Below are 25,881 nucleotides of genomic sequence, written 5' to 3' on the forward strand. Positions count from 1 at the left end.
AAACTGGCAACGGTTGGGACCGCTATCAAGTCAGGTCGCACCGTCCAAGAACATGAGAGCAAAAGAGCTCCTGTGGGAGCGACAAAAGCAAGCGGCGGAGAGATTCGTGAGGCTTCCCTGGGCAGGACAAACTTTAGAAGAGTTGCCCACCACCCTGCCCTCATCTGAGATGGCGGCTCCGGGGACGCTCTAGCCGGCGCCTCGCAGAGTCCCAGAGGGGGCGGTGTCCTCGCCGCCGGCTCTGAGGTGGCTGATACGCTGGTCGCAGCGAGCGTGGGTTCCGCCCCAGCCCTTGGCGGCCTCGGGTACGGGGACCGTGAGGGTCTCGGGCTTCTCCCCTCCCGTTCCTGGGGTCTCGGCGCCTTCCCTAGACGGACCCCCCAGCCTCGCGGCCGCCTCGGTCAGAGCCGCTCCGGGCGCCAGTCGGCCGTAACCGCGCCTCGGGCCGGACGATGCCCAAGAAGCTGCTGCTGCTGCCCCCGCTCTCCGCGTCCTCGACCCTCCGCGCCCCGCGAGCCCGCCCCGCCGCCCGCCCAGCCATGAACGCCGCCCGCACCGGCTACCGAGTCTTCTCGGCCAACTCCACGGCCGCCTGCACCGAGCTGGCCAAGCGCATCACCGAGTAAGAGGGCGGGGGCGGGCCCTGGCCGGGGGGCTTCCCGGCGCCCCTTCCCTCCGCGTCGCCCTGCACCCGGGCCGCGTCCTGCGGGTTCTGGGCCGGACCGACCCTTGCGGGTGGCCCTTCTCCAGCGGGGACGCGTTCGGCCGACTCTCTGACCTCTCCCCGCGCCGGGTTCCTTGCACCGCTCGCCCTCCCTCACCCCACTCCCACTTCCCGGGTGGGGGGAAGGCAGCCGTCACCCCCGGAGGGAACGCCTGGCCGGGGGAGCTCTGGGTGCGGCTCCTTGTCCCACGGTGAGAGTTGACCTCGGAGACCGGTCGTCGCCACTCCCAGGTCTCCCCGGTGGGCCCGAGGCCCGCAGGTCCAGGAGCTGTGACACGCACGACCGGGCCTGGCGGCGCCAGGGGACTACTACGGTTGGGGGGCGGCGGCACTGGGGGGGGGGGGGCGGCTGCAGGGCCTTGCCGGTGGAAGGCGCAGGAGGCACTAACGAAGCAGAGGTGGAGGGGAGGGCCGTAGAACAAGGCAGCTCCAGGGGAACAGATTGGTCTGAGTTGGTGGAAATGGTAAGTCTAACCGTTTTTCTAAAACTAAGTCGACTTTAGATTCCATCATTTGAAGTAAAGTCTTTGCCTTTCCGTGTGTTTTTAACCCAAGGAAGCCTGTGATCTCAAGTGGCTTCTGGGGTCTGACAGCTCTGAGATGCCTTCCCAGTCTTGCCCCTTACTACCCTGTGGCACTGGGCAAGAGTACTTTGATTTTCCTGCATTTCATTGGTAAGATAAGGACAGTGCTATCTACTGCACAGGAACATCGTGAGCATGAACAAAATAATGTAGATAAAGCATGTAACAGAGCAGAGGCTCACAGTGGCCCTCTGAAGAATACCTCCTTTCTAGTTGGCTCTGTTGGAGAGTCCCAGAGCTCTGATGTAAAGGAAGGGCCTTAGGAGCCCTTTCCAGATAAACTTGGGACAAATGTAAGATATAAAATGAATAGCTTGTTGTTTTTTTTTTTAACATTTGAAGTCTTTTTTTTTTAAAAAAAGATTTTATTTGCTTATTTGACAGAGAGTGCGCGAGCAGGGAGAGGGAGAAGCAGACTCCCGGCTGAGCAGGGCTCATCCCAGGACCCTGACATCATGACCTGAGGCAAAAGCAGCCGCTTAACTGAGCCACCCAGGCGCCCCAAAGTCATTTTTGTATCTTAAACAATTTACATTAGAGTTCCTCTGGATTTTTCAGAGTTGATAAATAATTGGAAGTACCTGTTTCTAGATTCTAGATGGAAATGTAGAAGAGAAAGTTTGGTCATATTTTCGTAGTAATACCTATGTTCTCTTCAGTTGGAGTTTTAAGTGAGATCAGAGGAGTAAATCCTTTTGCAATCTACTGCCTAGTTTCTGTTTCTAACCCCTGATAAATGTCTGGCTTTTTGAGGCCAACTAAAATGCTAACTTTAAATATAAAGCTCATATTTGTTTATTTTGGGTCAAATTTTTACCACAGTGACCTTGCTGAGGAAGGAGAGCACATTTAAAAGGTCAATGGTTTTGCTTTTTTAAATATTAGGTTCTTCCCTACCTTGTTCCAGAAATGTTTTAAATTACTGTAAATAATATTTGTAAATACTTCCTTTATCTGTTTCATATCTGGAGTTCCTGAGTAAGATTTTATTTGAAAAAAGGCCTTTACCACCAGGCAAATTTTGAAGGTCCCTGAGGTTGTGATATTTTATTTCCATGATTGTTTTTGGATCTGAATTTCCAAGCAGGGACTTTCAGGCTTTTTTGGTTATGCACTTTAATCAATAAAAAAGTTAGGTGGGTTCCATTCCCAGTTACACGTGTGTTAGAATTAACCTCTACTATCCTTCATCCAGCTTCAATTTAGCAGCTTTTTGTTACTCTTATTTCATTTACTTTAACCATCTCTCACCTTTTTTTGGCTGTAGTTTTGTTTTTCTAAGTAAGCTTTATACCCAACATGGGGCTTGAACTCATGACCAGGAGATCAAGAGTCACATGCTCTACTGACTGAGCCAGCCAGGCACTCCAAGGAGTTTTTTTTTTAATTATGGTAAAATATACATAAAATGTACCATTTAACCATGTTTAAGTGTATAATTCAGTGGCATTAAGTACATCTATAGTGTTGTGTAACTGTCACCAGCATCCATTTCCAGAACTTTTTCATCATGCTGAACAGAAACTCCATATCCAACTGACTCCCCAATCCCTTCCCCCCCAGTGTCTGGTAATTTCTGTTCTACTTTCTGTGTCTGAATTTGCCTATTCTAAGTACCTCTTATAAGCGGAATCATGCAATATTTGTTTTTTTTGTGTCTGACTTATTTTATTTAGAATAATTTTTCCAGGGTTCATATTATAGCATGTATCAGAATTTAATTCCTTTCTAAGGCTGAATAGTATTCCGTTGTAGGCCTGACTGGAATAAGTTTGTTTGTTTATATTGTGTACACTATTTGTTAATTGTTTATTTATCAAGAGAAATATTTCATACCCCAGGATTCATGTTTCATAGTTGGGGAACACAGGTCAGTGGCAAACTTCCATGGAACGCAACCCAAAGAAATTCTTTATGTTCCAACATCACTTTGCACTCCAAAAGACACTAGCCTTCTTTTGTTTGTTGTTGTTTTTAAGATTTTATTTATTTGTTTGACAGAGAGACAGACCCAGAGAAAGCACAAGCAGGGGGAGCAGCAGAGGGAGAGGGAGAAGCGGGCTCTTGCCTGAGCAGGGAGCCTGATGCGGGGCTTGATCCCAGGACCCTGGGATCATGACCTGAGCTGAAGGCAGCCGCTTAACCGGCTGAGCCACCCAGGTGCCCCAATACTAGCCTTCTTCATCTCAAAATCTACCATGGAATTGTGATTTCTGTAGAAATCTGCATATGTCTCTTTTTTTTGGTTCAGCCACAGCAGACTCAAGAAAGCTGCAACCCACCGGGGTACAAGAATGCTCAACAGTCTGAAATGGCAGATGCTTGGCCAGAAGGCCTTGCCTCTGAGGTGTTGTCAAAGCCTCAGTGAAAGCCACGGTAGTCCTCCATACGAGCCTCAAACCCCAAGTCCTTGCTCGCTGCTCCACTGCACACCTGGCTGGGGTATTTCTAAACAGATTCCACTCATGAAAGTGGTAATGCTAGCTGATAACTAAAAAAACCTACCACGGGGGTGCCTGGCTGGCTCAGTCCCTGGATCATGCAGCACTTGATCTCCAGGTCATGAGTTCAAGGCCCACGTTGGGTGTAGAGCTCACTTAAAAATAAAATCTTTAAAACAAAACAAAAACCTTTGATGCCGTTAATTCCTTAATATCATTTAGTATCAAGTCCTTGTTCATATTTCCCTCACTCTCTCAAAAAGGGCTTTTTATACTTGGTTTGTTCAGGATCCAAACAAGATTCACACTGCATTTGGTTAATGGCACTGAAGTCTATATGCCTCTGACGATTGAGGCCTTTACCTCTGGCTTGTGGTTTTGGAACTAGTGGTAATAACCACGTTTGTTTGGGAATGATTTTGCAAGACTGTTATGATTCAGAAAACAGTGAACTAGACCTGAAGCTTTGGCCGCGGACCCGGCAAGAGCAGTGTGTCACAGGATGCTGGGCACTTGAAGCTGCTTCTGGAGCGGTAGCCGATCCGATCCGTGGTTCTTAATGCGTTAAACTTTCTGAACTTTCTGTTTTTTGGGAAAGAATGCTGGTCTAGTTGTTTGTTAAACATATACATATGAACTGGAGGGTTTTTTGTTAAAAGAACATTCTTAATTGCCTTTTTCCTCCCCTAGGCGTCTTGGTGCTGAATTGGGGAAATCTGTGGTCTATCAAGAGACCAATGGAGGTGAGTTAAAATGGTTTCTTAAACATTCTTTGTTCTTTATGTTTAGTCAACAGACATGTTTTTAAAAGGCAGACATTACATGCAACACAGAAACATTTTTCTCTTTAACATCAGGTGTAAGTCATTTCTCTCTACTTCCTCCAAGTCTTGATTTCTTTCTTTGTTCTCTTTCTTAGTCCCCTTCCCCTTTTCCCAAGATAATGCAAACGTCCTGTCATTTTACAATGAAAAAAGGAGAGATGTAGAGAATATGTTTTTTCTTCTGTATTGGGCTACACTTGATAAATACCTTTTACATTTATCTGTCTCATTAGGTCCTCAGCTGGCTTCAAGAGCAATCTGGTACCAGGTAGTAATGACTTATTGAAAAACCATCTTTGAGTTCTTTCATCTGCAAATTTTTCTCTCAAGTCTCTTGTAGACTTTCATTCTGGGTTGATAACCCATTTTTGCTGCCGTCTGCATTTCTGTGGAAAATTGTAACATTAATGATAATGCTTGAAAGCACTTTGTTGATGGCCGGTGTCCTAGGAATGCTGCATCATCAGTCTCCCTAGTGGGGCCACGTACTTCCGATTAGAGTGCCCTGTGAAGACAACTTAATAGAAAATAATTTGGAGCTATTTTTGCAAAGTTGAAAGCCTAGGTTTATGATTCTGTGCTTCCTTTTTTCTTTCTGAGATACAACTATGATAAATTAGTAAGACATAATGATGTCCAGGGATCTAAAAAACCAAGGTATTTGAAAAGGGAAAGATAATTTAATGGATAGTTTAGTGGAAAGCACTTACGCCCAGGAGGTTATACATTCCATGCGTGTTATAAGTAGCCCCCAGATATCCTTCAGCCAGCTTCCACACTTAGTAACTTGGTTTTTGGTTGTTTTTTTTTTTTTTTCAAGTTTTCTTTCTTTCTTTCTTTTTTTTTTTTTTAAAGATTTTATTTATTTATTTGATAGAGAGAGACAGCCAGCGAGAGAGGGAACACAGGCAGGGGGAGTGGGAGAGGAAGAAGCAGGCCCCCAGCAGAGGAGCCTGATGTGGGAATCGATCCCAGGACCCCGGGATCATGCCCTGAGCCAAAGGCAGACGCCTAACGACTGAGCCACCCAGGCGCCCCTCAAGTTTCATTTCTTTAAGTAATCTCTACACCCCATGTGAGGCTCGAACTCGCGACCCCAAGATCAAGAGTCCCATGCTCCTCTGACTGAGCCAGCCACGTGTCCCCATACTTAGTAACTTTTTACTTGGTGACGTTAGAAACTTTACTGCCAAGACAGGAGGTGTTGGTATTTAAAAACCTAACGGTGGGGGCACCTGGGTGGCTCAGTCCATCAGGTATCCACTCTTGATTTCTGCTCAGGTCATGATCTCAGGGTGGTGAGATTTAGCCCCAAGTCGAGCTCGGTGGGTGGGGTCTGCTTGAGATTCTCCCTCCCTCTCTCTCTGCCTCTCCCTCTGCTCGCTCCCGCTCTCTCTCACTCAAATAAATCTTTAAAAACAAAAAACAAAACAAAAACCCTAAAGGTGAATGCAGATAGGTAAGCTAGTCTATTTAGCAATAACGATCTTAATTTATTGTGATAGCGTTTGGGAATCTCCTGAAAATAAGCACTAGAGGAGAAGGTGGTTCAATGAAGACCTTTATCAGGACGCCTGGGTGACTCAGTCAGTTTAGCCTCCCGACTCTTGGTTTTGGCTCAGGTCATGATCTCAGGGTCCTGGGATTGAACCCTGCCTCTGGCTCCGTGCTCAGCTGGGGGTCTGCTTGAAACTCTCTCTCTTCTCTCCCTATCTAGGCACATGCTCTCTCTCTAAAATAAATAAATAAATCTTTATTTAAAAAAAAAAATGAAGACCTTTTTCTCAATCCTTCCGTCACTGCTCTAGGTCTCTTCTCCCCACCCCCTCCAGCTGTTGCTGTAGCTTGCTAACAGGCCTTCCTACCTCCATTTTCAGTCTTCCTAGGTCATCCTACTCACCTCCACCAGGGTGTTTCCAAAATGGAAATGTTTTTGACTTCCACTGCTGAAATCCTGCAGGCTTAGCATTCGCACGGGCCCTCTGGGATCTGAACTCTGCCCACTCACTGCTTATCGTCCGTCCTATCTTGCATGTGTGCTGTGACTCACCAATACACCTTCAGTCTGACTGCTTCTCACACCTCCGATGCCGCCCTCTTCCGGCTTACTGTCCTTGCTTGTCGGGACTCCGTCAAAACCAACTAGGGCAGTCTCCTGCTGCCACTGTCGCCCTCCGGTTTTCTTCACTCAGCAGCCAGAGATCACACCCCCTCCCATCCTTGATTCCTCCAGTGGCTCTCCTGTCACCCTTAGAATGAAGTCCAGACTCCTACATGGTCTGGCGCCTGCTGGCCTGACCTCTCTCCTCCTTATTCCGAGCAGGTAACTGGGTAGCCCCCCGTGTGGCATGCTCTGCTCCCAATATCTCTGCATGTTCCATGCTCCCTTCCTCGTACACATTCCAGCTTGCAATGAGGCCGTTGTTCCCACCCCTTTGTTTTCTCTCCTGGTCTTTTTCTTTTTTCTTTTTTTAAGATGTATTTATTTGAGAGAGAGAGAGAATGCACAAGAGTGTGCACGAGTGGAGTGAGGGGCAAAAGGAGAGAATCCTCAAGCATATTCCACACCGAGCAGGAAGCCCAATGCAGGGCTTGATCCCACGACCCATGAGATCACAACCTGAGCCGACACCAAGAGTCAGACGTTCAACCGACTGAGCCACCCAGGCACCCCTCTTTTTGTTTTTTTTAAGTAGGCTACGCGACCACCCAACGCTGGGCTTGAACTCTTGATCGTGAGATAAAGAGCTGCCTGCTCACCCGGCTGACCCAGGCAGGTGCCCCCATCTCCTGGTCTTTTTCTGGCACATCGGCCTGAAAGTCTGCCAGCCTTTGGCATTGAGTCATCTCTCCTGAATCAGCCTTCATCCACTTGGTCCACATCCTCCCCTTTGGGATCCCAAGGACAGGGCCTGACACACAGGAGACCTCGGCATTTGTTGAAAGAAGGATGTTAACCTTTGACCTCTTTATTTGCTGTAGACTTTTCCCCAAGACTGTCATCTTTATTTTGGTGATGGATTTTATTTTTTGAAACTTGAGATTTTCTGTGGACCGGTTGGTATTACTTCTGCCTTTTGGTGTATTTTTGGCTTATTTTCCCTTTAGCTTCACATTTGTTGCATACGTACTTGTCATTCTGAGATCGACTGAGAATTTGTTTTGGTGCACCGGATGAAGTGTTGGTTTAGATTAATCTCCACTCCCTCGAAATGCTGCCTAAGTACTGTATCATGAAGTGCTTTTCTTTCTCTTTCTTTCTTTCTTTCTTTCTTTCTTTCTTTCTTTCTTTCTTTCTTTCCTTCCTTCCTTCCTTCCTTCCTTCCTTCCTTCCTTCTTTCTTTTCTTTTCTTTTCTTTTCTTTTCTTTTCTTTTCTTTTCTTTTCTTTTCTTTTCTTTTCCTTTCTTAGATTTTATTTATTTATTCGACAGAGACAGAGACAGCCAGCGAGAGAGGGAACACAAGCAGGGGGAGTGGGAGAGGAAGAAGCAGGCTCCTAGTGGAGGAGCCTGATGTGGGGCTCGATCCCAGAACGCCAGGATCACGCCCTGAGCCGAAGGCAGACGCTTAACAGCTGTGCCACCCAAGCGCCCCATGAAGTGCTTTTCTTAAACTATAGAACTTTTTTAATTTTTCAGAAACAAGAGTTGAAATAAAAGAATCTGTTCGGGGCCAAGATATTTTCATTATACAGACAATACCCAGGTAAGAGCTCTACTTAGTGTCCCTTTTCCTCTAAAAATCTTAGTGATGTAATTCACTTTGTTATCATGTGAACAGTTGAGTTTTCTTTCACTATAAATGCGTTTGCACGTTAAACTGAATCCTTCCCAGAATCCAGTTGTAGGCTTTTGACATTCCTACTCTGTCTGTCACATTTGTACTATTGATCTTCCCCTCCAAGCTTAGATCACTCCAGGGGAAAAATACCTTCCTTACCTCCAGACCCACTGGGCTCAGTCCACGTCTGCTCCGCTCTGCTAAAAAGCTTTTTGTCTTTAGATGCAGTGCATAACTGCTACTGATTTGTACCCATCAAGACAGGTTTTGCACTGTATGTATGTTTTTATTTATTTATTGTTATGTTCAATTAGCCAGCATATAGTACATCATTAGCTTTTGATTGCACTGTATTTTTTTGCACAGTGGCCCATTTCTAGCTGTATTGTAGATAGCATCTGCCACCGCTTCCCTTAGGGGAAATCCTAGCCTACCTGAGGGTGACCTTCCACGTGGGATTATCTCCTCTCATCCCCTCCCAGGGAATGGGGTAGTTAGGCTATGTGTATCTATGAAAAACGCAGACCTTCATGCCTTGGTTAATGTAGGTTCCTGAGACTGTCAGTAATAAGAATGGCGCTGAATGCCAGCAGCGTGCGCCCGCTTTCGTGTATCATCTCGTCGGTAGACCACACGGGGCTTGGAAGCTATTGTGAGCCTCAGGGACAATGTGACTTTTAAGAGGTAGTATATATGTGGGGAGCCTGGCTGGCGCAGTTGGAAGAGCGTGAAGCTCTTGATTGTGAGTTGATCCCCACTTTGGGCGTGGAGCCTACTTAAAATTTAAATTATTAATTAATTAAAAAAGAAAGAAAAATATGTATTTGGTTTTCCTTTCCTGGTGCTGAGCTCCTAAAATCCTTGGAATTTCCTAAGGGATAAGAGCAATAAGGTGTCTTTTGTTATTTAACAACCCCCGTTTCAGCCTAGATAACTGGGAGAAGGGGGCTCCACATGGGGGCTGGTTGCCAGGAACCAACCAGACCCACCAGCGGTTAAGAGGGATGGAAAGTTCAGCCCCCCCCCCCCCGGGGTGGTGGTGGTGGTGAATCGGTCATCAGTAGCCTATACAGAGGTGCCTGCGGCGAAAACCTGCACGCCTGTGCTCTTTGTCTGTGCTTAGCGGAGGTCGGAGATCCGGAGATCCGCAGGAAGATCCCAGGAAGCGGAATTGCTGGGTGTAAGTAGAAGTAGTAGTATGGGTAGGTGCGGCGCCCTCTAGTCCTCCAGCAATTTGGGTTTTGTGCTGGTTGCCTCCGGGTCACGGCATTCTTCTTGCCTCGTGCTTTGTCTGATGCTGCATCTTGGAAGTTAGGGGAAGACCTGAGGGTCTTGCCTGGGAGTAAAATGCGGGTAGTGAGGGCGCTGGGACATGCCTTGGGCCGCCCTCTGGTGTTGTGCTTACCACCCTGGCTTTTGTCCTTGGCGAAGGGTAGGGCCGCGTTGTCCTCACTCCTGTTGCTGTGCTGCCGGAGTAGCTTCGGGCCGGGCTCACCTTCCAAAACCACTCAGAGCTCGCAGCCTGTCTCTCGACCGCTGCGGTCGGTAAATTTTTGATTGTTGAGGGTGGAATTTAGTTATTTGGAAATGGCAGAAAGCCATTCTGAAGGAAGCGATTATGTTGCCTGAGTGAAATGTGATACCCGAGGAGCTTCCAATTATACTGAGCAAGGGAAGGAGGTAAAATGGATAATGAAGCTTACCAAGTGTTCCTTGAAGGACAGTTTCCCTGTTTATGTTACAAGCTCTAGCGTGTTGATGTAACGTAAGAAGGGTCACTAAAAGCACATGTGTATTTGCGGCAGATGATTAATTCTTGGGGTTGGGGGTCGGGGAAATCCTACACCATCACCGTGTGGTCGGGACTTCCATCTATGGTGTTGGCCTGTCTTTGCAGTCCTGCGTAGTTCAATTGATGTATATAGACCATGTCTGTTTCCTCACATTTGTCTTTGTCTATCAAAAATGATAGTGCTAATATGGTTTCTCTCATCTCTGGAACATAAGAACTAGGAAGATCGGTAGGAGAAGAAAGGGATAAAGAAAGGGGGGTAATCAGAGGGGGGAGTGAAGCATGAGAGACTGTGGACTCTGAGAAACAAACTGAGGGCTTTGGAGGGGAGGGGGGTGGGGGAATGGGATAGGCCGGTGAAGGGTAGTAAGGAGGGCACGCATTGCATGGTGCACTGGGTGTTATACGCAACTAATGAATCATCGAACTTTACATCAGAAACCAGGGATGTACTGTATGGTGACTAACATAATATAATAAAATATTTTTAAAAAATGACAGCACAGTAAGGGTCGAATTTAATATAGGATGTCCTTATCTTAGGGGAAAGAAAAACAAGTCAGTTGGTAAACAATTAAGATTGTCCTGCTTAGATACAAAGGCTACGAGAACTAGCCAGCTTGTACTTGGAACAGTCTTCGGGAACAGATGAACAAAGCAGAGGCTGCCAGCCAACTTCTCTTCACCCTGCTAGCCCACAGATTAACTGCCTGGTGTCCAGTTTGTCTAGTGTCGGGCACTGAATGGAGAAAGCCAATGTGACAAAGACTCTTTTGTCGCCTTCCTGACCAAAGGGGTGGGGTGTGGGAGGCTTTCCTTAGCCTTGGGCTGGAGGATGTTGAATCCCTTGGCATTGGTCATTAGGAAGAGGAAAAAGTAGAAAATGAAACCTCATATGGCAGAAATTAGTAATTAATGAAAGGAAAGTTACACTGAAATCAAGGCCCTTCCGAAATCGTTCATCTTGTTACATAACATCTTACTACCTGGGCCCACCTTGCGGTGTGCTATCAAAACCTCATTGTAGCCTGTGGTTGTGTGTTACAAATGCTGTCACAAAGCCAGCTAAAAGCCCACCACCTGGACAGATACTCTTCCAGAATCTATGAAATTAACTTCAACTCTAAATATATTGTTGCACTGAGATCTGACGTAAGAAACCACGGCCAGTGGAGCTTTTATACTGCCGCACACTGTCACACCAGTGGAAGGTTAAGAAAGCTCTGTATTTTTTTTTTTTTTAATACTTTATTTTTTTTATCTGATGGAGAGCGAGAGAAAGAGCACAAGTAGGCAGAGCAGCAGGCAAAGAAAAAGGAAGGAGCAGGCTCCGCACTGAGCAGGGAGCCCGATGTGATGCAGGGCTTCTGTCCCAGGACCCTGGGATCATGACCCGAGCCCAAGGCAGACACCAGCTGACTGAGCCACCCAGGCGCCCCGCTGATTGTATTTCTAACGTCGTCAGACAGTCTGTATGCAGAAGAGGACTTTTGCTATAGTGTGTATGATGCCCGGTGTTCAGTCCAGACATGGACTCCTGAGTTATTTACACACTGTCCTCCAGGTACTGTGCAGCCTCCCAGCTTAACATTCAGGACCTACAAGGCATCATTTTAGGTGATGTGATGGGGAGGGACACACTCCCCCCTGTGGAATCAAGTATGAAAGTCTTTGGGAGGCAGAGCATTGAGTTAGATGTGCTCCTTCTTGGGACACAGGATTACCGCAGGGGTCCAGTGTGGGTCTCTGGCATTTTCTTGAGATGTGGTCAGCCTTGTTTGCCAGTTTATCTCCACCACTTAACACAGTGCCTGATTCACATTGTTCAGTAAATATTTGTTGAGTGTATGACTAGACTAAAATTGACCAGGCATAATGAACTCCCAGGTATCTAAGAGTGTTTGCTAAGTGTTTTGTCCTGATTTTACCAGAAGATTGTGTGTCCTCTAACCTTTTGATGCCAGACTTGAGACATTATTAATTTGAGAGTATAAGGAGGAAAAATGCTCCAGTGTATTTCAGAGGAAGGAAACAACTGGAAAATAGTGTAACCTGTCAGCAGTCCGAAAGAAATGTCGTAGTTGTTTTGAAGTCAAGTCCTGAATCAATTCTATCTACCCCCCTGGGAGAAATGCTTTTATGACAGAAGCCTGAATACTTACAGAAAATCCAAATTACAAAGATGAGGTTGGGAATTCCCTGAGTTGAATTTGGACATGGAAAACACCGTCAGAGGCCAAGGAGGTCTTTGCAGTGTCTCACTCCCAGGCGCGCTAAGATGGGCAGTCTTGGAGAGAGAGAAAAACAAACCGGAGGAGACCGGGAGGAAATGGTCTCTCTGTCCTTCAGGCTAAAAAGCAATCTCATGATGAGTATTTCATTTAACTACTGAAGCATTATGAAGTCTCTGCTGTGTTGATGGCAAGCTTTCCGTTTTGCTCTAAACGAGGGCAGCACCACTGCTGCGTATCGGACAATTCAGGAACTGACAGCGAGAGTCTACCCCTCGCGTAGACAGACACCAAGACATGGGAAATGATCCTCTTCCTCAGGAAGGCAAGGGAGATCCACTCCTGGCCCAAAAGAGGGGGTGTTTGAGAACTCTTGGATAATCCAAGGAGGAGTGGGAAGAGGCTAGAGAGGGAAGGTTGAGTATTGGAACAGCATCCTGAGGGACCTCAAGACGCTCACCATTTTCTTTCTTTTTCCTCGGAGGATAGGGGAGAGTAGTCTGAATTGGGTTATGAGGCCCCCGGGCAGGGTACCTCACCGCAGTCATTGAACTCACGTCCCTGGCTGGGTGAGTCTGTTCCAAGCTTGGGCTAAGGAGGCATCTGCCAGGCCCATCCCCGAGGCGGGGTCCACTGCGTCTCCTCCCCAGTCTGCCCTCCTGAGCGAAGAGCCACATTCTCTGAAAACTCACCTCCTTGAAACTCAGGGAGGACCCTGTTAGGGCCACTTTTGGCTCTAGTCTCAGACCTTCGCAGGCGACATGGGGTAGAGTGACACAAGGCACTCAGCTCGTGGCCTCCCTGATGAGCTTCCTTCCGCCCTACGGTTTTTGCCTTTTGTAAGGGCAGAGCCCATCTTAGGCTCGATCAGCCGTGGCAAAGGGCAGCAGTCCACATTCATTAACGTCGGAAGTAGCCTTTCCTTTGAAGATCTTCCAGATTCATATTTCTTTGTCTCTCTGGGTAATCTTTGTCGGGCATCTGTGTATCTTGAGAAAAAAGGGATGAGATTTTTGAAAACTGAGTCCCAAGACCCGTCCATCCTCCCCCCTACCCTCTACCCCATGAAGAACAAAGAGAACAAATCCTTTCTGGCCCTGGCAGCTCAGGAGGAGGGCGGTGGGTTTCTCTTGGTATTCACAGGAAGCGAGGGCCTAGTGGGCTGGCCTGAGCCTGCGGTCCCAGCGACGGTGTCAGCGGGTGTTGGCTCGCCCGGGCCAGCGGCTGACGTCTGTTTCACGTACCACCCCAGTGACCGTGTCCCTGACAGAAGATCCAGGCAAAGATGAGCGTGGATAACCGGACTATGGATTTACATAACTGCGGATGAAAACCACAGCTCAAAAGAAGAGCTGATAAGCTTTCCCCTGGATTTGTGAGGTGCCATCACCAGCTGGTGTGATGACAAAGGGCCCACGATGCCCATCTTGGCAGCGCAGGTTGAAATGCTGACGTTTTAATCTTTTTTAACGGTGAATAAGTGAAACTAACCCCAATACACATTTCTACTGTTTCAGGGATGTGAATACAGCTGTGATGGAGCTACTGATCATGGCTTACGCACTGAAGACGGCCTGTGCCAGGAACATAATCGGAGTCATCCCATACTTCCCCTACAGCAAGCAAAGCAAGATGAGGAAGAGGGGTTCCATCGTGTGCAAGCTCCTGGCGTCCATGCTGGCGAAAGCAGGTGAGTGTGGACACAGGCCCTGGGGTTCCCGCCCTGTCACTTAGGACTCTGCGCGTGAGATAAGTCCCTGCCTCAGCTCATTTGGGACCTCTGTTGAAGTGTGGTTCACTAATCCCTTTCTTCCTGTTTCCTTTTGATAGTTCTGGTTAGGATATGTGAGCCAAGGTGTAAACTCTTATGTTCTCCTTTCCTCTTTGTCTTACTTGACAGTGACGTTGTCTCTTCTCTAATCCTGGACTTTGTCATCATTCTGTCCCATCTCATCTTCTCATGAAAACTTTAGCTGCGATCCTGGTGTCAGTACGGGATCTTTTGGGCCTCAGGTGTAGGTTTTCGTATTCGCCTTGTTATTAGCTAGAGTCTGTTGATGTACATAATATTAAAACTGGGTTTTTCTCTTAAAAACTGCTTCTCCAGTTTATATAATCCTCCTTTTTACCCTCCTCTGACTGTCTTTCTGTAGAGCAGCTCATTCTCATTGCTTTTATTCTGTGTTTTTGTAGCGGTAACATACTTTCTGGCCTGTGAGTCAAATGTAATAACATTTGATAATAGTTGGGATTTTATTTGCCTAGCATGTTTAAAACTCTAATATATATTCAAGTCCTGAGAAACATGTGGATTCCATTCTCTCAAAATGTGCAGTGTTTGGGGAGGAACGGGTAGTACTGGTTCTTTGCTCTGGAAGGTTTGCAGTGACCTTTGTCCATTTACAATGTTTTTATACATGTACCTTTTTTTGTTCAGCACAACTGATTATAAGAGTATGTCTTTATTGTTCTATAAGAGTACTTCTTGACTCATCGTTTTATGACGTTTAGAAATTGTTCCAAACTCTTCGATACGGATTTTTCTTCTAATACGCGTATTACTTTGCTTTTGCGTTCTAATTCCTTCTGCTGCAGCCACAGGCCTTTAACATCTCTTCCTAGATTCTTTAATCAAGGCCTTACAATATTTTACACCCATTACTTCTTCAGTGTTTATTAATTCCATATTCATATTTTTGCTTCTGCCTGATTTTTCTTAATTTTCAGGACCAAGCTAGTCATGATAGTAGGGGAGAGCACTTTTCTCTCGGCTTTAGCTCTCTGTCCATGTGGAAGGTTGTAGGCTCTTTTACATGAGGCTTGACCACATTCTTTAGCTCATTAAGTGTTGTGAAGGTTACGGATGAAGTCTGCAACTAATGTGCTTGTTCACCGTACATCCCCTGCTTTCGGTCTTCGGTTAGGAAACAGGAGTGGGCGTCTAGTTTGTGTCCACTGTAGCCATTAACTTGTAGGGGTGAACTTTGTAATTTTTTGTTTTAAAATTTCAGGTTTAACTCACATTATCACTATGGATCTTCATCAAAAGGAAATACAAGGCTTTTTCAGCTTTCCCGTGGACAACCTTAGAGCCTCACCTTTCCTGCTTCAGTATATCCAGGAAGAAGTGAGGAGCCACCAGCAAACACCCCATTGTCCTCAAAAGAGACCCTATGTAGTTTTTCTCTGGTATCAGATTTCAATATTGAAAGGCACATCGGATGATCTTTCCCTTAAGTCTCAATGCCTGAGGCAGCCAGATAGGGTCAGCATGTAGGCCTGGAGGATCATATTTTTTTAAAGACATTAAAAATGGATTTCCTTCTAAGTATCTTTAGCAATTTGCTTATGTTTTCTTAAGTGACGGTGTTAAGAAGTAATTATTTTTTGTCTTCTTGAAGTAGCAGTACTTTTGCAATGATGTTAATTGTTAAGTATTAAGTTTTAAACGTGTCCATGAAATTCTAGCGTTATTTGCTTGCTAGTATGGATCATTGTTATGAGAGGAAAAAGTGTCATACCAGCACCCAGGTGTTACTTTGTGATAACTTCTCAGTATTTTCTTATTTTCCCCTCAAATCTAGATTCCAAATTACAGGAATGCAGTCATTGTGGCTAAGTCTCCTGATGCTGCCAAAAGGTAAGTAAGTTGGACATTCATAAAAATTCCTTTTGGGTGCTTCTCAAGTCAAAATGAGCTGTTTTGGATCTCAGGGTCTGTCGTCATGTGGCCTGGAAAAGCTCATTGGCTCCAGCTTCCCCCCACGTTATTGTCCTGTTCCCCACCAGGGCTTTATCGCTAGTCTCTAAACAATACAAGGCGGTCCCTGAATTACTTGGTTTTCCTGTGGGAGAAAAGGAAGTTCTTCCTTCAGGTTCTCAGGAAAAGGAAAACAGAGGGCTATGAGCGTTTTTCAGGCAGTGGTTTTTAAGAGACCTTTTTGAACGAAGTTCCATCTTCTGAAGATGAGTGTTAAAAGTATTGGACAAAGGGTAGAACCGAAATCATCTAGAATGAGATGCTGGCCCACATCTCAACTCCTGTACCTCTTGAGGCATTTACATTCTGGCCTGGGCCTCATCTTCTAATTTGTCTAAATCATTTGCGTGTCCCTAGATGTTTGAATGATGTTTTCATTTGATGATTGATAGTGATGAGATAGCAACACTTGGGTTTTCTTCCCGTAAATTTCCCTGTTTCTTGGTGACTTTCTCATAGGGCCCAGTCATACGCTGAGAGACTCCGTCTGGGGTTAGCTGTGATCCACGGAGAAGCTCAGTGTACGGAGCTGGACATGGATGACGGTCGCCATTCTCCCCCAATGGTCAAAAATGCTACTGTCCACCCGGGTTTGGAGTTGCCGTGTAAGATGAGCTCTGTTTTTATTTCACTTGTAAATCGAAGAAAGTTTTGAATAATATGAATGGCTAGGAGTTAATACGTATATGGATATATGCTATCTTGGGTGTTTTTGTTGTTGTTTTGGGTTTTTTTTTTTTTTAAGATTTTATTTATTTATTTGCGAGAGTGGGTGAGCGAGAGAGAGCGTGAGCAAGGGGAGGAACAGTGGGAGAGGGAGAAGCAGACTCCCCGCTAAGCAGGGAGCCCAACTCGGGGCTTGATCCCAGGACTCCGGGATCATGACCTGAACTGAAGGCAGACACTTAACCAACTGAGCCACCCGGGCACCCCTTGGTATTTTTTTTTTAATTTATTTTATTTGGGGGTACCTGGTTGGCTCAGTCGTTAAGCGTCTGCCTTCAGCTCAGGGCGTGGTCCCAGGGTCCTGGAATCAAGCTCCGCATCACGCTCCCCGCTCTGCTGGGAGCCTGCATCTTCCTCTCCCCCTCCCCCTGCTGGTGTTCCCTCTCTCACTGGCTGTCTCTCTCTCTCTTTTTTTTTTTTTTTTTTAAGATTTTATTTATTTATTCGACAGAGATAGAGACAGCCAGTGAGAGAGGGAACACAAGCAGGGGGAGTGGGAGAGGAAGAAGCAGGCTCCCAGCGGAGGAGCCTGATGTGGGGCTCGATCCCAGAACGCCGGGATCACGCCCTGAGCCGAAGGCAGACGCTTAACCGCTGTGCCACCCAGGCGCCCCTGGCTGTCTCTCTCTCTCTGTCAAGTAAATAAATAAAATCTTTTTTAAAAATTTATTTTTTTAAAGATTTTTATTTTTAAGTAATCTCTACACCCAACAAGGCGGTTGAATTTACAGCCCTGAGATCAAGAGTCACATGCCCTTCCAACTGAGCCAGCCGGGCGCCCCATCTTGGTATTTTTAGATAACTGAATGGTATTACATTGATTTCCCCTTTTGTAAAAGAAGATGGCGTTACATTCGCAGACTGTTTAAGGACAATTGAACTAATCTGGGTAGCACTTAGCATTCAGAGAGTATGAAATGATTTTAGCTTTAGTGAAAAAGCTGTAGGTGTGAAATCTTAAGCTTTTATATTTTGGTAAGTTGGGCGATAGTAACCATTGATTGTATACCAGGCTTTGGTGATCCAGGTAACTTTGAGCACTTATTTTAGTAATACAACCCTTTGACCTGATACCTGGCTAAGTTATTTTCTTATTTTTTTTTAAGGTTTTATTTATTTATTTGAGAGAAAGAGCGAGAGAGAGAGGGAGAAAGAGTGTGAGTGAAGGAGCACTGGGAGGGGCAGAGGGAGAAGCAGGCTCCCCACTGAGCAGGGATTCTGTGCCCCCCCCCCCCCAACCCCCATGTGGGGCTCAATCCTGGGACTCTGGGATCATGACCTGAGCCGAAGGCAGACGCTTCACTGACTGAGCCCCCCAGGCGCCCCATGACTAAATTGTTACTAATCCAGCAGTGTGGAGGCTGTTTATTTCCATGGAGTTTGAGTGGTAACAACTGGCATTCTATACTGGAAGATGCTTTTTAGAGGAAGGAGATTATTTCTTTTTAGAATCTGTATCTATTTGCCATAGCTCGGAATCATAGAGATTAATAGGGTGGGAAAATACCAGAATGGTTATACCTCAGACAGGTTACTTGAGATAGGCGCCTGTCTAAGGTGTAAACATTCTGATTTTTTACCCTACCAAATTTCCATCACTTCTTTTCAGAGTTTTTTTACAAGGAGGTTTTTATACAAGAGAAACAAGTAATAAACTTTTAATTTAAATATTTGGTGTTGCAGCATTTTATTTTATTTGAGGATTTCATAATCAAAGTTCTTGAATAGGCAATATAGTCCCATATTTCAAAATTTAAAAAGTATGAAATTCTTTACAGTGAAAACCTTTCCTACCCCGCCTAAACTTTTCTCTCCCTACCCCCCTCCAGCTACTCTGATCCCCAGTGTAGTCGGTTTCTTATATCCACTTAGAGGCTCTATTCATATGCAAGCAAATAACGTATTTCTCTTCCTCTATTTTCACACAGCGGTAGTATATTAAACCACATTGTTCTGTCCCTTCCTTTTCTCAGGCAAGAACTCCTTCGTCTTCAGTCTTTCAGATCTCTCGGTCTCTTACAGTTTCATAAGTGTTCTATTTTTGGATAGACAATAATTTTCTCAATCAGTCCCCTGTTGATGAACATGCAGAGTTTTTCTGGTCTTTGACTATAAAAAAGCGCCAATAATGAAAACATCTTTTGAGCCCTTATTATGTGTCACGGGTCTTCTTAGCTCTGTAGCAGAACTTCAGGCTTCGTCTTCACACAATCTTGTAGGTACCTGTGTTGTCCCTCATTCTGCCAGCAAGGCAACTGAGACACAGCCAGGAGCCGGGGAAGCCAGGGGAAGTGGGGTTTGGAGTGAAGCTTTTTATTTTGAACAAATTGCTATCTTGGAGAAAAGTTGAAAGAATAATACAGAATTCCTCTCTACTCTTCAGAGGCCCCCGATTTAACATTTATATACATAGTCTTTTCTTCTGAACCGTTTTGAGATGAGTTGTAGACATAATTTTCCGTATTCCTAAATGCTTCAGTAAATATTTTAAAAACCATACTCTCTTACGTAACCACAGTGTAATTATCAGACTCAGGAAACTGACATTGTTACAATGCTATTACCTAATCTGCAGACCTTATTCATATTTTACCAGTTGTCCCACTGTGTCCTTCAGAGCAAAGGAAAATCGTTTCTTTCTGGCCCAGAACCCAGTAAAGATCACACATGGGACTCGGTTGACCTTTCTCTTTAGTCTCATTTAATCTGGAACGTATCCTCTGTTCTTGGTCTCTTACGACCTTGATACTTTTGAAGAGTACAGGCCGGTTGTTCTATAGAATAGCCCTTTACTGAGGCTTGTTTATTTCTTCATATTGGGTTGAATCAGTTATTACTGTGATCGTGATCAAGTGCTGCTGTTTCCAGTTCCCCTTCTTCCCTCTTCATTCGTTCAGTTACGTCAGAATGGCTTCATGGAGTCTTAATTTATTCAGAGTGGTCTGATCCGTTGCTGCTGTTTATTGTAACGTTCACATTGCCTTAGACTTGGCCAAAGGGAGCCCCTTCAAGCCCCTCCTGTGTTCTTTTGACATGTTCCTGTCATTTTTTGATACTTTCTTATTTCCTGGTCCAACTAGCTGTTCCATGTTTATCTTGTACTTTCCTAGCCCTGGAATCAGTCATTCCAGCGAGCGGCCCCAGTTCCTTTAGCGGAAAGTGGTATTTACAGACCAAAAAGTGGGCTTTGAAGTGTGCGCTCAGTCACCACTCGTTACTCCCTGTGACTAACCTTGACTATTGTTCTTTTGTAAGCGACTCAGTGTATTTACAGGATAAAGACTAAGAAATAAAATTACTGGGTCCAAGGTTATTTTGGTAGATACTGCCAAATTATTGTCATATTTTCTGTGGTGGCGTACGGCAGTGTGTTCCCTCACAGACATGTTGGTGTGCTTACGTTACAACTTCGACAGCTGCCGTAGGGTCATTCTCTGATTCCTTCTTACAGATTTGGCCAAGGAAATGCGTTCTAAAAATGCTAGTTTTGTGTAATTAGACTTTCCGAATGAAATATGCTTTATATTTATAGATCAGTTATGCTTCCACTATGTTTTAATAGTTTACGTCATAGTAATGAGGACGAGGGGCACCTGGGTGGCTCATTGGTTAAGCATCTGCTTTCAGCCGAGGTCATGATCCCAGGGTCCTGGGATCGAGTCCCACATCAGGTTCCCTGCTCAGCGGGGAGCCTGCTTCTCCCTCTCCCTCTGCCCCCCTCCCTGCTTGTGCTTGTACATGCGTGCTCTCTCTCTCTCTCAAATAAATAAATAAAATCCTAAAAAGAATAGTAATGAGGATGAAGAGGTTCCCCGGGTGGCTCAGTCAGTTAAGTGACCTACTCTTAGTTTTGGCTCAGGTCATGATCTCAAGGTCGTGGGATCAAGCTCCCAGTTGGTCTCCCAGCTCAGCACAGAGTCTGTTTGTGATTCTTTCCCTCTGCCCCTCCCCCTGCTTGCCCGCATGCACACGTGCACTCTCTCTCTCTCTTTCTCTCAAATCAAATAAATAGTGATGAGGATGAACATACTGGAGTGCTAGGACAGGACCAACAGTATTCACTCTCGGAATCTTGGCATTTTTTAGAAAGATGAGCTGTTTTATCTTCCCGGAACCCGTGCTTTCAGAGCAGCAGTGGTTCGCAACCAGGGTGGTTTGGCCCCACCCCTCTGAGGGTATTTCACCATGTTCAAAGGCGTTTCTGGTCTCTCCACCCGGCGGGAGGGAGGGTGCCACTGGCGTCTTGTGAGTAGACTCCAGAGAAGCTGCTGAACGTCCTTCCAGTGTAACAGAGTTACCTCGTCCAGAACGTCAGGAGCGCCAAAGTTGAGAAGCCCTGTTTCAGAGTAATTTATTGAAAGGGAAGTTGTATGACTATTTCTGTTCTATAAGATAAAATTCATTCCATCGTGATGGCAAGGGCATCTAATGAACTTGAAAGGATTACATGTCAGTGGTTCTCTAAACACTGCTCAGTGCTTGCCACAGTGGTGAAAATTAAGAGTTTGGATCGCAAAAAGGAGAGAGTCTCACCTTCTTCGGCTTGATTTTCCTGGCTTGTTAATTTTACAAATGAAGGTGTGGTTTTCACCACTAACGTGAAAACAGACATTAGCTCCTTGAGCATCTATTAAATGTCAGTTTTGACTTGCTTGCATGTGGATAGAGTCATGAGCTTGAAAATAATTTCAGTTCCAGTCCTACTGGAGGCTTTATTTTATTCTCTTTTTAATGTCAGTCTGTTGATAAAATTTGACCTTCCATTGAACTAAAAACAGCCCAAAATCAAAATGGATAAGGAATGAGTAATTCCTCTTGGTCTTTCTTGCCCTATATTCTAAGAGGGGCAGGTTTGGTTAATTCACTCTGGGGAGAGAGTAAAAGAGTGTGTAAAACTTAAGTATGGTGGTGAATGCAGCATTATTGTACGTGGAAAATGCCAACTTGAAAAGCAAACGATAATTTCCTACTTCTTTCGAGATTTGAGGTCATTTGATAAATTGACATTTGCACTATAGTAAGTTGATGTAGTTTGTGATTTCGGGCCATAAGTAATGGTGCACAATTCATTTTATTCTTAAACAGATTGGGTTTTGTTTGAGAAAATGAAGAAAGGGAACAGAATCTTAAACAGAGGGTAGTTTTAGCACTCTATCTTTATCTCCAGTACATACCTTGCTTCTACTGAAAAATGAATTTCTAGTGTTTTATTTGGGGGGCAACCTGTTAGAAAATTGGGGACTTTTTTCTTTTTAGCCTGTGAGGTACTATTCATTCCCTCAACCCTATTAATAAAATCTGTTTCTGTTTTTTAGTAGCCACCAAATTGTACGTTCGGTTTTATCCATATCCTAAAACCAGTAGTGAGCAGAGGATGGACATACTGGGAGAGATGCTTGCTTTTTAAAAGCCTTTTAAGCCTCTATCCCAGCCATGCCTGTGGTTTTTCATGCCAAACCGATAGAAGCTTTTTGGGAGAAGCAGAGTTACAGAAAAGTACACAGGAGCACTGTGACATGTTTTCCTCATCAAACCAGAGCTGAATTGTTATTGGTCTTTGTTGAGGGATACTGGCTTGCAGTCTTCTTCTCTTTTTACAAAGGGTAATGGTCAAGAAAAGGGACCACATCTCTTTGAGAAGTGGGTAGGTCAACACAGCCATCTACCCACATGGTTTAATTAATTAATTAATTTAAGAAAAAGATTTTATTTATTTGAAAGAGAGCATGAGCCAGGGGGGAAGGGGGCAGGGGGTGAGAGGGAGAAGCAGGCTCCCCGCTGAGCAGGACTTGGGGCTCGATCCCAGGACCCTGGGATCATGACCTGAGCCAAAGGCAGTCACCCAGGTGCCCCCCACATGGGTTAATTTAAGACAGAATTTAGGGAAGCCTTTTCTAATGTTGGTGGCTTATCTTCTCCCTCTTTTAGGTGACATTTACATGCAGAGCTTTTTTGACTGACCAAGTTCAAAAAATTGCCCTTGTTTCTGGGATGGGAAATCAGGAAATGTTGATTGAGTAATAAAATTCTGTTCATCATCAAAGAGGCGCCCCTCTTTACTTTTTTTTTTTTTTTTAAGATTTTATTTTTGGGGCTCCTGGGTGTCTCAGTCGGTTGAACGTCTGCCTTCAGCTCAGGGCATGATCCCAGGGTCCTGGGATCAAGCCCCACATCGGGCTCCCTGCTCAGCGGGGAGTCTGCTTCTCCCTCGGCCTGCTGCTCCCCGTTTGTGCGCGCGCGCTCTCTCGCGCTCTCTCTGACAAATAATAAGTAAAATCTTAAAAAAAAATTTTTTTTAGATTTTTAAATAGTGTCTACACCCAACAGGGGCTCTAACCCACAACCTGAGATCGAAAGTCGCTTGGTCCACTGACTGAGCCAGCCAGGCACCCCTCTTTTTACTTGTTAATGTGGCTTCTGGAAATATAAAATTTCATGGTTCACCTGTTTCCAAACAGCACTGCTCTAGACAACCTGTTTCTGAGAGACTCCAGGTTCATTTAGGAGAATTTTCTTTTTCCCTTATTTATTTATTTATTTTTTGGTGGGCAGCAAAGCAAGGTTTATTGAGCGACAGTATAGTACAAAGCTCCTGAGGAAGGAGGGGACCGGTTGCCCTTTGTTTTTCCTTGTTTTTTGGTTTTTTTAAATAATTTTTTTCCACCACTTCCAGGGAATGGGGTTGCAATTATATGTATTTAGTGACACATGACTAACTGGGCTCTTGTGGTTTGTTTTGTTTTGCTAGTGATGATGGCCAAAGAGAAGCCACCGATAACCGTAGTCGGAGATGTTGGCGGGCGCATCGCAATCATAGTGGTATGGTCATGTGTCGTCCTTTGCGTGCACAGGTGACAGTGCTGGCTCTTCGTAGGTTGTCCACGTGGGGATTTTATTTCTAGTAAAGATGATGGAGTTAAATGGATCCATCTATCCTTTTCTCACCCAAACTCCTTTAGGACAAGAGGAAATTTTTATGTAGTTGAACATAATTGGGGATTATTATAACCTACAGATGTGAAAAGAGCACAGGATCTCCCGTAAGAAAATTCAACCCCCAGTAAATAACCTTTGTCTTGAGGGGTCTAGGTTCCATCAGAGTAGCTGACCTACTCAACCTTAGCTTTAGAGCCACGAGAGGAACTAAAGATGAGCGGTTCCATTTTCACTAATGAGAGCAGGTGTCTCTTTCTTCATACTTCAACATGACCTGTTTGCTCCCAGCTCTAAATGCCTTTGCCGGGCCTGATTACAATGGCTTGCTTTATTTCTGTGTTCTTGTCCTCTCACTTTGTCTTGAAAAAAAGTAAATGGGACACCAGCTATGTCTGATTAATCAGAAATGTGGAACAGGGAAACGAGTCTTGGCAGTCCAGAACTCTAGCTGTGCATGTCACGCGTGACCGTCAGGCTCTGCAGCTCTTTGTACCAACAGCCACGCAAGGCACGGTCCACACGGTTTTGCTGCCACTGCCCGGTGTTCTTTCTTGGGCCCCGGCAGGGAGCTCTGATCTCCAGCTGGAGAGCCTCTGAAACGAAGTGCAGAGAAGAGCAGAGCGGTGTGTGTGTATAGAGATGGCGGGCAGCCCCTTACTGCTAACTCTGGTCTCTCCACAGGATGACATTATTGATGATGTGGAAAGTTTTGTTGCTGCTGCGGAGATCCTGAAAGAGAGAGGTGCTTACAAGATCTACGTCATGGCCACTCATGGTATCCTGTCTGCGGAGGCCCCCCGCCTGATCGAGGAGTCCTCCATTGACGAGGTCTGTCTGTGTTTAATGGGCCTAGAATTTGCTGCTCTCTTTTCTGTCAGTAATAAAATGGCTCCATCAATGTTGTCTAACCCCTCTCTGGAGGACCTCTGAAGTGGCCTTGGTGGCCAGCAGTGTGTTGGGACAGATGTATAGTTAGGAGTAGATGTTTGTTTTCATCTTTCAGCTTTATGTACTTGGGGATGGTTCGTATTTCAGTACAGCTCGGTACTGTGGTAGCATTTCTGTCCAGACTGGGATTCTTGGGTTCTTCCAGCTCTTACCGTTTCTGCATAAGTAGCCCATGACCTTCAGAATCTTTTGTTTTGAACCATGTAAGCTTTTTCTTGTGTAAAGTCAGTTAAGTTTAGTTTGTAAAAACTGTACTCGGTAGAATACGGTTTCATAGTTTGGAACTTGGGCTGCGGGAACTGAATGGGGGACAGACTTTTCTGGGTGACCACATTGGGGACATATCAGTAACGGTGTTTCTCTTCCGTTGCTGCAACGACTAGGTGGTGGTGACGAACACTGTCCCTCACGAGGTGCAGAAGCTGCAGTGTCCCAAGATAAAGACCGTGGATATCAGTCTGATTCTTTCTGAAGCGATTCGGAGAATCCACAATGGGGAGTCCATGGCGTACCTTTTCCGAAACATCACTGTGGATGACTAGCCGTCACCATTGCCCTGACTGTGGAACTCCTGAGGAAAACGTGTGGAGAGCAGTGCCATCAACTTGTGTGCACAGTGTTTCCTCTCCAGGGAGGACTGGAAATAGCCTGAAGTCAGATAGTCTGTCTCACCACGTTGGGGAGGTAGTCAAAGGGCAGACAGAGCTGATAGATAAATGGCCTTAAATGTCTGCCATCGTCATCCTGTTCCTTAAACAAAAGTTAGACACTTTCCTAAAAAGAATCCCCAAATTTTGTTGATACTGAAAAGGAGTTAAGGCGGATAATCTTAACTCTTTGATATTTGGGTATTTCCACCACAGGGAGATGCGTGTCAGCGTTGAACTTGGTTAGGGAAGCTGAGTGCCCTGGTACTGTTTCCATTCTAGTCGTCCTCTCCCCAGTCAGCCTCACATAAGTCTTTTGTAGAAACCCCTATTTTTATCTCTGAGAAGCTGCTGTAGCTACAGCCACTGAACAACAAAGCCTTTGTGGCATTGCCCCAGCGAGGAGGTCAGATCAGACAGTAGCACCCTACCTCTGGATACCCACGTTGCTCTTCAGTGGCAAATAAAAGAATTTGTTGTCTGGCAA

The 25,881-nt window shown here is 45.4% G+C and overlaps 1 protein-coding gene and 1 non-coding gene across 3 annotated transcripts; one reads left to right on the forward strand and one right to left on the reverse strand.

Annotated features, from left to right (window-relative positions):
- The first annotated feature begins 280 nt into the window (after positions 1 to 280).
- PRPSAP1 (phosphoribosyl pyrophosphate synthetase associated protein 1) lies at positions 281 to 25,881 on the forward strand. Of its 2 annotated transcripts, none has more exons than XM_045814145.2 (10): positions 281 to 622; positions 4,440 to 4,492; positions 8,213 to 8,279; positions 13,895 to 14,067; positions 15,389 to 15,504; positions 15,962 to 16,017; positions 16,597 to 16,742; positions 23,612 to 23,682; positions 24,481 to 24,627; positions 25,131 to 25,881. In XM_045814145.2, the coding sequence occupies exons 1-10, from the start codon at positions 453 to 455 to the stop codon at positions 25,287 to 25,289; spliced, it is 1,158 nt and encodes a 385-aa protein (XP_045670101.1). In that variant the 5' UTR covers positions 281 to 452; the 3' UTR covers positions 25,290 to 25,881. The 2 variants fall into 2 exon arrangements, with proteins under 2 accessions (XP_045670101.1, XP_087710203.1); XM_087854077.1 differs by lacking the exon at positions 281 to 622 and adding an exon at positions 1,118 to 1,188.
- On the reverse strand, positions 12,862 to 13,198 carry LOC148107919 (Nuclear RNase P). The gene has a single exon (XR_015721411.1).

This window comes from Ursus americanus, chromosome 23 (genome assembly GCF_024610735.1).
Source record: "Ursus americanus isolate L20-20 chromosome 23, mUrsAme1.1.p, whole genome shotgun sequence".
Taxonomy (NCBI): Eukaryota; Metazoa; Chordata; class Mammalia; order Carnivora; family Ursidae; genus Ursus; species Ursus americanus.